Source organism: Rattus rattus, chromosome 10 (genome assembly GCF_011064425.1).
Source record: "Rattus rattus isolate New Zealand chromosome 10, Rrattus_CSIRO_v1, whole genome shotgun sequence".
NCBI classification, from domain to species: Eukaryota; Metazoa; Chordata; class Mammalia; order Rodentia; family Muridae; genus Rattus; species Rattus rattus.
The window spans coordinates 60776343-60789485 of NC_046163.1; the positions used below are offsets into that span (position 1 = coordinate 60776343).

At 50.1% G+C, this 13143-nt stretch overlaps 1 protein-coding gene across 1 annotated transcript in view; it reads right to left on the bottom strand.

Moving 5' to 3' along the window:
* The window catches only part of Capn2 (calpain 2), a 50481-nt gene that overhangs the window by 19844 nt on the left and 17494 nt on the right, over window positions 1-13143 (bottom strand). Inside the window, exons 3-8 of the mRNA XM_032915749.1 lie at window positions 5439-5557; window positions 4771-4904; window positions 3627-3795; window positions 2634-2717; window positions 1547-1632; window positions 228-302 (exon numbers count right to left, since the gene is read on the bottom strand). Of these exons, the coding sequence (XP_032771640.1) occupies window positions 228-302; window positions 1547-1632; window positions 2634-2717; window positions 3627-3795; window positions 4771-4904; window positions 5439-5557 (667 nt within the window). The remainder of the gene's footprint in view (window positions 1-227; window positions 303-1546; window positions 1633-2633; window positions 2718-3626; window positions 3796-4770; window positions 4905-5438; window positions 5558-13143) is intronic.

The window sequence follows — 13143 nt, forward strand, 5'->3', positions numbered from 1 at the left end:
AAAGCAGCAAAGCCACGGTGCCCTACCACACCCTCTCAGCGTGATGGATGCATTTTTTTTTTTTTTTTTTTTTTTTTTTTTTTTTTTTTTTTTGGAGCTGGGGACCAACCCAGGCCTTGCGCCTGCTAGGCAAGCGCTCTACCACTGAGCTAAATCCCCAACCCCGATGGATGCATTTCTGACTGGTTCCCTGGCTATTGACTTCCCTGGAGCCTCCGCTGCCTTACCAGAATTCTCCGTCCTCCTGCCGTTCTGTTAGATTTGCCCTTACTTCTGGGTCAACCGTGTTCCAGCTGGGGCAGCTGAAAAGCAAAGCAATAAGAGAGGCTTTAGGAACCAATGTGTGATAAAGACCATTTCTCTCTCCAGTCCCCAAAGGCTGAGGCACGGAACACAGCCTCTTTGACTACCTACCAGGGGCCCAGGCCTCAGAAAGGAAGGGATTCTCCCACCTGGATCCAGACCCCGTGGAGAAACACAAAGCATAATCTAAGAAGCACAGAGCAAGGGAGACGTCTTGCTCTCCTGGACCATGGTGGATAGAAGAGTAGGAAATGAGCAAGGCCCACCATCAAGGGACGAAGGAGCATTGCCTGTGTCAGGGGAGATGCTCCTGGAAGATCTTTTAGGGGCAACAACTGGACATCCACCAAGGACCACCCCCAGAGCAACCTGGAAGGAAGTCTGCCCATAGGTGTTCCTCTGCTGAGGCCAGGGCTGCTTAGAACAAGCCAGGAAACCGGTAGAGGAAGGGGACATGCACCTGGGGAAGAGTGGGGGGACCCAGCAGAGAGGCTCAATGGATCACTTGCCCCAGAGGGTTGAAGTTTAACCGGAAAGCCCTGGGGATCAATGGGTTAATCTCTGCTCTTGGCACACTGTTCATGCCTCGATGTATTAGGATGACGGTGCCTTTTCTTTTTTTTTTTTTTCTTTTCTTTTTCCTGTTTACATTTATTATTTTGTGCGTGCGTGTGTGCTCGCTCGAATAGTCTAGCGGGGTGATGGACGCTCTGCCATGGTGCCTTTGTGAAGGTCAGAGGGTAGCTTGTGGTTAACTGGTTCTTTCATTCCTCCACGTGGGTCCCAGGGATCAGAAACTCATGTCATCAGGCTTGGTACCAAGCACCTTTGCCTGCTAAGCCATCTCACTGGTCTGTGGGGTGTATTTTCCCCAGAGGGCCCAGTAGCAGAGTGAGCGTGAGCTGGAAAAGAACAGTCGGTCGGGCCACTGACTGTGAGGTAGGGAAAGAATGTAGCCGGCTGGAGGCCTGGGCAAGGCCAGGGCTGCTCAGTGCTGAGAGTAGTGATCTGATTGCGAAACCCTTTAGCACAGGCCTGGGGCCCACGCGGTGTGAGGAGGGACCTCAGAACCTCATTTTTTTTTTGGCCTCACCCACAGTGCCTCCTCCCTGAGCTGCATTCAGCGCTCCTTGGCCCTCCTCTGCCCTCCCTGTAGGATGCACATGCTCCCTGGACCTCCTCAGCTGACCCTCCCTGTAGGATGCGCACGCACCCTGGCCCGCCCACTCTGTTCCCTTCTCACTTGTCATTCCACTTCCCGGTCCACTCCACTTGTCCCCAGGGGTTCCTGATCCGTATCAATTTCTGCAGGCTTCCTGAGCTTTCAACCTGAAGGATCCAATGAAAGAAAGTTGAAGAGGCTGAGGGCCACGCAGGCTTGGGGAGGTGGGGGAGCTTGGACCCTCCCTACCCCGCTTCAGATAAGTGGGTGGAGGAGGATCATGGAAGCTGGAAAGGGCTTGACCCTCAGATCACTGCCGGCCAGTCTTGGAATAATCAGAATTAAACTCCAAGCACCTAGGTCTCTCCCCCAAGGTTCAGGGAAGCCAGTGAGACTCCATCACAAACAAAACAAAGCAAAACAAATACCACCACCTCCCCGAAAACAAAGGAAATGAGAATTAAAGCTCCCAGGAGCTGGCTCTAAAGACTGGGCCCTTTAATCTTTGTCAGCAGTGGGAGGGAGGCGCAACCGGCCTAGCTCAACCTGGTGTCGTGCTTGGGGTGTTACAGCTACACCCCAGTTAACTAACTATAACAGGTTGTACTTTCGTTACAGGCTCTCAGAGGCGCTTTCTTAGCTGCTTAACGGTGTTGGGTAGAAAGAAAGATGCGGTTTGGGTTTCTGCTGTTGTTTTTTGTTTCGTCAAGGTTTCATTGGGTTACCCAGGCTAACCCCTGAGCACACGGACTCGAATGACCCTCCTGTCTAGGCTCCAAAGTATCTGGGACGACAGTCCCACCGTACCTGTAGCTTACTTGTAAATAGCTGGGGGAAAAAAACCCAGCCACTTATTTGGAGACAGCCTGTGTGGCGAACTTAGCCAAGTTAAAATACACATTTTTAAAAAGTCTTTAAAAAAAAAATCCTAGGACTTGAGAAACAGGGGCTAGGATTTCAGGTGTGAGCCACCACGCCCCACGAACAGTAATTTGAAGAGTATAAAACAGGAAGTGCTGTGTTTGGGGTTTGTTTTTAAAGCTGATCCGAAGAGTAAGAGAAGAACGCCTGCAGCCGCCGCTGTGACCAGCAGAGGGCAGCGCGCGCCAGGCAGCTGCCACCCTGGAGGCCCCACCCCGGACAGCCACGAGCTAGCAGGGGCCGGTACCTCCTCGGCTCCAGTGACGGAGTACGCATGTCCTTTCACCAACTTCTGGTACGTAACGGCCTCAGAATCCGCAGCGCTGGTGATCTGTAAACACAAGGACAATAGGCGGCGGCTGCTCTAGCCCGGATACAAATGGCCCAGAAGGACGCACAAGGCACCCGGGCCCAGCCTGGGGGACTCTGAGCATCCATCCTGCCACCTGGAGGAGCAGCTTTCAGTTGCTGATCACCAAGGCGCAAGTTGGCGCATGTCCCAAAGCCCCCCGAATCATCTTCTGGATGGGGAGGGCGTGCAGGGATTCACCTTCGAGACAAGGGTCTCTGGGAGGCCTAGAGACAGACACCCAACGGGGCAACTGTAGCCAAGATGCTCTAATTCCGCACCCCAACATGCCCAGCTCAGGTGCACAACGATGGCAGTTTTTTAGTTCTACCCTCGCTTCAGAATCCGTGTATTGGGTTGCCAACTCCTTAAAGCCCCTCCTTTCCCATTCTTTGGGCCCAGCTTGGGGAGGCTCCTCGCCAGGACTCGGGTCAGGCTCACTTTCCATTTCCCTGGTGAGGTTTGCCTGCAAAGCTATTTTGAAGAAACAGTTCCTTGCGGTACTCCCTGCAGTCTTAGCCAGGAGCCATGAGCACTGGGACAGAGTGAGGAGAGGCTGCGGGGCTGCTCAAACAGCCCTGCAGGTGGGGGACAAGGTGCTAAAACCAGCAGAAGGGAGATGGGGGACTTTGTGTAACCTGCGCTCTTTGAGTAGAGTGATTCAGCACAGTTAGAATGCAAAGTGGGCTGGGGGGGAAGGGCAGGAATCACTGTTCCTATCTCAAATGCGCCCCCTAGAGAGCTATTGCCTAGTGACCCTGGGCTTCAGGAGCTGAGCGGTGGAATGCACCTTTGTTTTAAAGAGCCCCTCATCCCCAACCCCACCCTCACCCCACCCCTCCCCGGAGCGACAGCAGACTGAAGTGCTTGGAGAGGACTGTGGAGACTTACATCGATAGAGCAGCCAAGCAGAGAACCTTTCTCCAAAGCCTTCTGGATGATCTTGAACAAATTGGGAGGAGGCTTCCTCAGCTCATACCACTCGGCAATGCCTCCTGTGAAGTCTTCAAAGCCCTCAGTGGTGGCACCCCCTGAGAGTGCTTCATAGCACCCATTGATCCTGAAGGAGGGAATTCACACTGCCACTCAGTGCCCTGGATGCTGCGGGGTGCACCTTCATCCCTGAAAATGCCACCCCACTCCAACTCAGATCCCCCTCATGGGCTCATGGGGTCCCCTGCTTTCATTCTCCTTGTCTTTGTCTCCAACTCGGGGTACCCAGGAAGGCAAGGCACTATCTCTGTAGTTACTTTTCCTCTGCAGCTATGACATGTTTTAGAATTTGTACCGAACCCTGGAGCTGGAAAGACTTAGTTCTGATCCAGCCTCTGGTGTTGACTCTAGCCTTGACACAGAGGTTGACACTAAAGTAATGAATCCAGCTTCCCGAGAAACACACAGCAGGTTCCTGTGGTCATGCCCTGAGCTCTATGCCCCAAATTCTCTTGGCTAAGGACAGGGAGTCCCTACACCCCATTTCTAGCCTGGGGCTGTAGGGATCCTAAACCCACTCACTCCCATCTTAATGCAGCGAGAGCACCAGCACCTGAGACCTCCACTTCAGAGGGCTGACATCCTGGGTGGACCTGGCACAACTTCGGGCCATCTGAGTGAGGCCCAGCTAGGATTAGAACTGGGAAACCATTCTTACCAGCTGCATGATTTATTCTGGGTGAGTTTCCACTATTTCCCTACCTTTGCGATGGGCAGATTTGCCCATCGGTAGAAGGTTTTGGTCTTTTTGGTTAAGAGGCAATGGGGCCCACCAAAGAAGCAGAGTTCTTAAGGCCAGAGCAGTTAGCCTCAGCATGTTCCAGTTCCCTTGCTCAAAAACAATGACTGTTCTGTACCAGTGCATCATGTGAACAACTCCCATGCCCACATTGCCTCCTTGAACTGAGAGCCCAATTTGGGCCAAAGTCATCCTTTTATAGAACAGAATGTCTACTCAAAACAGTCCCCAAAATAGCTCCTGTTTTAGAGTCCAGGGCAGCAGGGGCAAGATGGGGTGTTGGGGAAGGGCGTGGTTACTTACTTGGCATAGGCCTTCTCCAGAAGGGCACTCCAGAACTCGCTCCCCTCAGCTGAATGTACAAAGAGCAGCTCCCCGTCCTTAGTGGGCAGTCTGTCGTCCACCACCACCTCCACCCATTCGCCATATTGCCAGAACTGCAGGGCATGGGGGACAAGAGAGGGTGGCGCTGGGACTCCGAGCCTTGGTTTCATCCGGCCCAGCCCTTGTTGTAAGTTCCCATGATTCTCTTCAGTGTCTTATGTTAAGCGTGCCCCTCACCAAGCAAGAGGCCAGTGGGGCTCAATGTAGGTCTCCAAAGCCACACACACTTAAAAAAATACCATCTCTCATTTGCTATCAGGAAGCTTTTTAACCTTTTATCTCAAACCTCAAATAATAAACTTAAAAACTTAGGGGATTACTTCCTGAACACATTACTTTCTGTACACCATGATCTACCTCCATGGACTCTCCCCACCCCCAACCCCCAGCCATTCTGATGATGGGACTCCACATGGTGGACAGGTTGGGAAAATTTCTCTCTTCCAGCATCCTTTGCAGAACAGAACTGACCCCCGGAGTTCTCAAACCACCAGGGACCAGGAAGCTGAGGAGCAAAGTCAAGCTGGAGGAATCTGCTGAGTCCCTGAGCCAGGACGGGGAGGCGCCTTGGCCAACCGTTAAGTTACCTGGAAGTGGAAGATGCCTGCATAGTTTTCCTGGAAGCTCTGGTCGAGAGGCACAACGCGAGCCAGGACTTCTTCATTCAAGGTGAGGGAGGCGATGGCAGCCAGAAGCCAGCAGTCCCCTGAGAAGGCAAAGCCATGAGCTCTGGTCAGGTCTTAGCTCCCGGAGGATGCGAAAGTCTTGTTCCTGCAGCTGGGTGCTTAAAACCCAACCTTACCCTGGAGTAGACGGAGCAGTGTTTCAGACAGTCTTCAACTACGGGATAGGTCACCTGGTCTGGTGGATATTTTGATGGAGAAACGCCATGTGTGGATGGCTAGATACAAGAGAGGTTCATTGTCTGAGAAACTCAGAACTCTGCGATGGCTAAACTGTGTCGTTAGAGCCCGGCCCTGTGCTCACACACAGGAACTATGCCCATCTATGGGCGAACTGAACTTGACAGGGCAACAAGAGGCCTCAGTGAAAAGAGGTTTCCGAGGGGAGTTTGAATGAGAGAGAGAAAATGCAGCAATCGACAAGGAGGGGCTGAACACTGCCCATCTCCTACAAGAATTCGGAGACAAGGAGAGAGATGCCTGGGCAGGGACGGGGACAGTGTGGTCGCAGGAATGTGCAACAATGCAGACAGAAGAGCCATGAGCCAGTATGCATGAACTTGGGCTGGCCGGGGTTTCCTGGGGTAGAGGCAGAGCTCACCTCTGGGATGTGGACATGGGAGGGAAGGGACAGGGACAACCAGATGAGGCTCTCTGATCGTCAGGCCCGTTCTTTGTGAAGGAGGATGTGTGTCTAAAGCATGCAGTCCTCCTTGGGGACCATTGCAGGAACTCCATGTAGGAAGCACTAGGTCAATCCCGCACTTAGAAACAACCTGGTCCAGCACCAGCTCAAGACAGTTTGCAGACAGGGACATTGTTGAGCACAAAAACAAAACAAAGAAACAAAACCAGCAACAAAAGGGAACTAGGAAGAGAATGAAGATGTTTACTACAGTAGAAGTTGTCTTGGCAACCACAGGGCATGGCTTGGTTAATTAGAATCCTTGCAGCCTTTACGGAGTTCTGAATTCTGGTGGCTACTGGGCAAATCCTGATATAGCCTGAGCTACGTGACCCTTCTGACAGGACTGCACTCAGCTCCTCAGGTTGTGCTGTATGACAAATGATGGCAACGGGTGGTGAGTGAACACACAGCCTCCCTGATTAGTCAGCAGGTCACCAAAAGAAAGCAAAACTTCTGGACTTGGGTGAGCAGTAGAGCAATGCAGATTTTTGTAGTTTTCCACCACAACCATTTGCCGTTCTCCTAGTAACACCAGGGCCTTCCCGGGACTCTGTCTCAAGGTTCAGTAGCTATAGCCCTGTCCCCAATTCCAGATGACTGGAACACTGGGGCATTGCCTGACTTCAGGAACAAAGTGTAATGACCCCCCCCCTTTCCCCCAGTTGAACTTCAGGGGTGGGGCAGGCGGCCTCTGCATTGCATCTATAAAGATGTGTGGTCTGAAGGGCTCTGACATCATGCTGCCTCCATGAAACCCTGCCAATGCTGATGAAGAAAGGCTGAGAGATGCGGAAGGTAGATTCCCGAGTGGAGCCGTCCATGAAGCCAGACCTGGCTTGAAGTATTTCCTTCACATGAACTGATCATTTCCCCCATTTCCTGACCCAGTGCACTGGGTTGCAAGTCCCTGCGGCTTACTGCTGGGAGAAGGTGGACAAGAGCCATTGCTTATTCAGACCTCCTGCATGCTGCCCACTGTTCTGGGAGATCCAAATTCTTCTCATTACTCCTAACAGCTCCAGGAGGGCATGCAGCACACTTGCTGTCTCCACTTTAAAGAGTTGCAAGGCTTAGCAAGCCTCTGTGTCCACTGCACACACACACTCAAACAGCTGCCTGCCCAAGTTTTAAAGGTAGGGCTTTATTGGCTGTCAGGATCCAAGCTTTCGGGTCATTGAGGCCACTATATTGTCCAAACCGGAGACTCTGACTGGGGACCCAGGAGAAATTTGGTAGTGATCCTTTCTAGCTCTGGACAGCAGATAGATCTGAGGATTAGCAAGGATGGATACCTATCTGGGAGTGCTTTTCCTACCTATCTCCCCCTTGTACCTTGGATGGACCTGTGGACGCAGTGTTAAGAAAGACCTGCCAGTTTCCAGAGATCGGCCGCTTGCCCATCCAAGACATTCAGACTCCCCATAACTAAAGGGCTAGTGCTCTAGGCACCAGCTGCTTCTGGGGTAATAGGAGCCCCCCTCTTTTTATACCATCTCTCCTCTCCTTTAGGCCTCTTTAGGAGCCTGGCAATGGTTGTGATTCTAGATTAGTTTGAACTTATTACATTTTCTAGGACTCTTGCAAACTGCCTAGATTGTAGCCTATTCACCACATTTGGAGGACACAGCCTGGGGTGTGAAAATGGACCCACCGTGTGGGGTCAGACCTGAGCTGGGACTTGCATGGATTCTGTGTAAGGTTCCATCAAATCTGAGGATCTGCTTAGGGGAGGCCTGGTGAGCCCATTGGTGACCACCCTGACGTCCTCCCTCCCTGCCTCCGGATCCCCTCAGCCCCAGCGACCAATGCTCGCACATCAGCATGCACACGGAAGCACAGGCATACGTGCAATGCCAGGCCTTTATAATCTCAGAGGTCACTGTGGACCAGCGTGCTGTTCAGTGAACAATGACTGAGTGCGTGAAGGACTGGCCTTGGAAAGTGACATGTTTGTATTTCCGTATTTGTATTCATATTAGGTCGGCACACCTGTCTTGAATCACCACTAGCAGTGCAGTGTGCTCTTGCCACATCCCGGAAATCAGTGGCCACGCTTTGTGGCTTCCGGTTTTCTCCATGTCTCAGAAGCACATATCCATCCTAGACAGGCAAGAATTAGGCCTCTTCTCAAGCCGCCTTTGGAGAGGACCATTTTCCTCACCAGCTTCTTCTGAAAGGGTCACAATGCTAGAGGGTCCCCTGGGCTTTAAGACAGGTGCTTTTTTTTTTTTTTTTTTTTTTTTTGGTTTTTTTTTTTGGGAGTTTGGGGCCGAACCCAGGGCCTTGCGCCCCCTAGGAAAGCGCTCTCCCACTGGTCTAAATCCCCAACCCCAAGACAGGTGCTTTAAGGTAGGCTTAGCTCCTCCATCCTGGAAGGGGCACAGCTCAGACCCCCTCCCCCTCTAGTCCGTGTTCTTCCTACCAGCAGGAATTTAAAAACAAACAGGTGTCTAACACTTGCACAACACTTTAACGCTGACAAAGAATAGTCTGCATTTTTCTAGAACTTCTCATAGGGCTCAGGTCATCCCTAACACCTCTCTTATCTCCAAAGGTCAGGAGGTCTGTGGAGTAGATATTTGTCAGATCTCACACACACAGTCTCTGAGTCCAAATCCTAGGACGTTTCTTGTTTTGTTTTCTTGAGACACAGTCTCACTATGGAGCTCTGGCTGGTTTGGAACTCGATATGTAGACCAGGCTGATTTTGAACTCACAGAGCTCTCTGACTGCCTCTGCCTATCTAGTGCTGTAGTCAAAGGTGTGTGCTATCCTACCCAGCCAAGTCTTGGGTTTTGTTTCAGAATAACACATGTCAGTAATTTCTTTTCATCAAGAGTATCCTGTTCCCACTAGGAACGCGCAACTGTAAATTCGAACTCAACACTTTGGAAGGATACACTAACAGTCAACAAGGTTCAATAGTCCACTTCCACTAACAAGGATACACCTCCTAATCGTTGTAATCCTTTCAAATAGCAACCAAGCATCCAAATATATTCAAATACAGGGGCCCACGGGGGTCATTAGTATGCAAACTGCCACATTTATGAAATATTAAAGCCTATAATCTCTTCAGTGCAAGGTAATTCACCAAGACAACGTGAAAGCTTAGCATTACACAGCCAAGACAACCCTACAGTCAAAGCCAAGGCGGGAAGCAGCGAATGCTGTACACTTTGGATCTGTGGGTGCGTGGAAACAAGGTCTCACTGCGTAGCATAGGCTATCCAGAACCTCAAAACTTCTCCCGCCCAAGACTCCTATGTGCTGGGATTACATGTGTGCTTACAACCACACATTCAACTTTTCTAACTCTCGAGCCCAGTGAGGAAGCCTTAGAGGAAGGAGAATATTTTGGGTTTTAATAAGTTGGAAACACCTGAAATCACATTTTATATTTGATTCCTTCATGTTCTCTCTTAGCCCAATCAGAATATTTAGAGATAAGTAAGGAAGCTCCATTAAACCCTCCCCCCCCGCCTTTTTTAAATATCTATTCCTACAAAATGTATTGGCACCAATCTCTACCCAGTGATTGTGCAGTTGACACGCTCAAAGGCCTGCCATGTGCCAGGCCTGTGCGAGCATTTGCATACGTGTTCACAGTATCACGTCCTTTCACGGTCACTAAACAGTGCCCATTTCATGGCGGAAACCAGTTTCAGCAGGCGCAGTCTGGGTTCCTGAACACTGACCACAGCTGTCTGCTAATTTAAACTCTTTCTTGCACACCCTCCACGCCCCTGCTTTGCAGATAGGTTGGTGCCTCTTTCAGATTGGCCTCAGAGCAGTGTTGGGAGACCCGGATCTTCGAGAGGTGACCTGAGACTCTGCAGAGCGCTCACGCCACCTGTAAGCCCCAAGTGCAGTGGACGGTTTCTCGCCAAGACACCTGCGCTACAACTGTATCAACCATGGCCTCTTCCCTCAGCCCCACCCATTCCTGACTTATCCCCCTCCAAGGTCAGAATCCACCTCCTCTGTAGCATTTATGGAAATATGTCCCTTCTGGATAATCACGAGGACCTGTTCGTGGGCAGGTAGCCTAGTTGGAGATGTCCCCGGGGTTCCCGCTAAGCAAAACTTGCTTGGGGCAGTTACAGGCTGGGCTGGTAATAAGTCAGCCAGCTAGTTTGGGAGGGTCTGATAAGTGGATTAACTACCACGAAGGGATTCAGCTAATCTGTTTTAGCGCCAGCCGAAAGGATGCCTGTAGGGTCCAGGGCGGAGGCCCTGGAATGTGTCACGTGGGTGCGGCTTGAGAAAAGAAATGTACAGGTTTTAACTGGCAGCGGTAAGAGATTCAAGACTAGAAGGCTCTGCTCCCCAGTGGCACACTTTTGGCTCTGCTTGCCAGTTACAACAGGACGACGCTGGTGGGAGGGACCACTCAGACCTTGGCCCACGCCGTGGGGAGCGGGGGAGAGGACTGTCTCTCCTGGTAGTCATCACTGTTGTTACACAGGTACAAAGGTTCTTTGTGCATCATCTTCTGTGGACTATTTTTGGGTCCCCAAATTACTCTATTTACCTCAAGCAGAAACACTTGTCCCCAGAGTCTGATGCTGGACTATGGCTGGCTGCGGTTAGGAGCCTGGCAACCTTTTGCTTGCCTCTGTGTTTAGTTTGTAGCCTCCAGCCTGGTTTCTGCTTAGAAGCCCCCTGATCAGCGGACGCTATGGCTGCTGGTGTGGTTTAGCCAGTGGAGGACCTGTAGACCAATGGTCAGGGCATGTTTTCCCTGCTTCCTCTGATGGTGGCTCTCTCTTGGTAGGTAGCATTGTACAAGTCCCACTCCAGGTTCTAGAATTCTGTCAATTGCTCCCAACCTGCAGAACGAGACGAAGAAAAGAGCCCCCGGCAGCTGCTGACCTGTATTAATAAAGTTGCACAGACCCCTGCCTGTGGGGCTGAGGCAATTGTCTACCCTGTGTTTTTTAAAGTAGTCCATATTCTCAGCTACAAAGATTTATTATCATAAAAACGTCTTTTCCTCCTAAATTGGCCTATAAATGCGATCTCAATAAAAATAGCAATAAAAATCGGAATCTGTCCACACCTATGTTTATGGGGGAATTAAGCATGAGGCCCAGGCAGACAGCAGTATCTAAGAGGCCCATGTCGTGGTGTACCCCGTCATTCGAGCACTTTGGAACTTAGGAAGAGTTCCCCAGGCCCTGGGACTCACGCCTGGCACAAGCTCCAGGCCATGCTCCCCCAACCCCCTCAAACCACCCTAAACAGCAGAGCAAAGTGACAAAGCGACCATGAGTAAGAATGTCTAAAACCATGGGCAGAAGAGCAGGCTGTGGGTTGGATCTTAGGCTCTGCCCCTAAGGTCTGGGTTTGAGCCCCCGAACTCAGAAGGTAGAAGGAGAGAGCTGACTCCTGCAGGTTGTGCTCTGACCTTACTTGTGGAGGGCACTCAGAAGGAATGATGAATGGTTTGACATTCATGTGTAAACAGTCATATTATCAACTTAAATTTATATCTATACATACCATGTATACAGTCCTAACTGCAACAAACCATCCATTTATACATTTGTCCTCTTATGTGTTTGCATATTTTATATTATGGTGATATTTGACATCGTCTGTGAATCCACGAAAATTCTAGGAAAAGTGGGGGAATTCTATTGCAATCGTAGAGTAAAAATTAGCTATCTAAAGAACCCATGAAACTTTAAAGTCATAAGTTAAAAATGTTTAAATCTAAAATAGTAAATTTAACTACATTCAAGAATTACATGGTAAAAGTCACAATAAATAAAACCAAAGTAAATGAATGAGAATACAAAAAAAAATGGTGAAAAATGAATGTTGTTCAGACCTAGACCACAGGTCACTTTTTTTTTTAATATGTAAAGAGCAAAACACCAAACTTACTAGAAAAATATAGTTAATAGAAAAAGGAAAAACTGGTGTGTGTGTGTGTGTGTGTGTGTGTGTGTGCGCGCGCGCGTGCCTGGGTATATGTCTTCATGTGTGTGCATATACACAAGAGCAGAAGGCTCTGCCTGTGTGCATGTGTGTGTATGTGTATATGTGTTATGTGACATACACAAAAGCAGGAGGCTATGGTTGTGTTATGTGTGTGACTGCATGCATACAGGAGAGCAGGAGGCCATTCACGTCTATGCATATACACAAGAGCAGGAGAGTGTGCCTATGTATGTGCACATGTGTGTGTTCGTGTGTGTGTGTGTGTGTGTGTGTTATGTGCATGTATAGGATCATGTGGCTGTGCATGTGTGAATGTATGTGATTGTGTACATACAGGAGAGCAGGAGTGTTAATGTGTGTGCATATACACAAGAGCAGGAGAGTGTGCCTATGTGTGTGTGTGTGTCTGTGTGTGTGTGTGTGTGTGATGTGCATACACAAGAGCAGGAGGCTGTGCATGTGTGTGCGGTTCGGCCTCAGGAGTGTTCCTCAGATGCCACTCTGCTTTTGAGACAGGGTTTCTCACTGGGCTGCTCAGGCTAGGCTAGCTGGCCAGCAGGGAGCCAGAGGCCCTCGGTGCCCTCAGCACAGGGCTCTCTGCTACAGTGAGTGCCCTCGACCGTACTTATCCTTTTCTCTCTGGGTTAGGGCTCCCTCTTCCTCTTGACATCTCTTTTTCTCTGTTAAGACAGGGTCTCAGTCTGTAAGACTGAGGCTCAGGCTGACCGGGAACTCCTTAATAGTCTAGACTGGTCTCAAATTTACAGCAGTCCTCCTGCCTCAGCCTCCCATGTGCAGAGATTACAGGTGTCTATAATCTGGCTGGCTCTGGACTGTATTTTCTTTTTTTTTTTTTTTTTCTTTTTTTTTTTTTTTTTTTTTTTTTGGAGCTGGGGACCAAACCCAGGGCCTCTACCAGCTGAGCTAAATCCCCAACCACGGACTGTATTTTCTTTGTAACTGCTTGGTTTT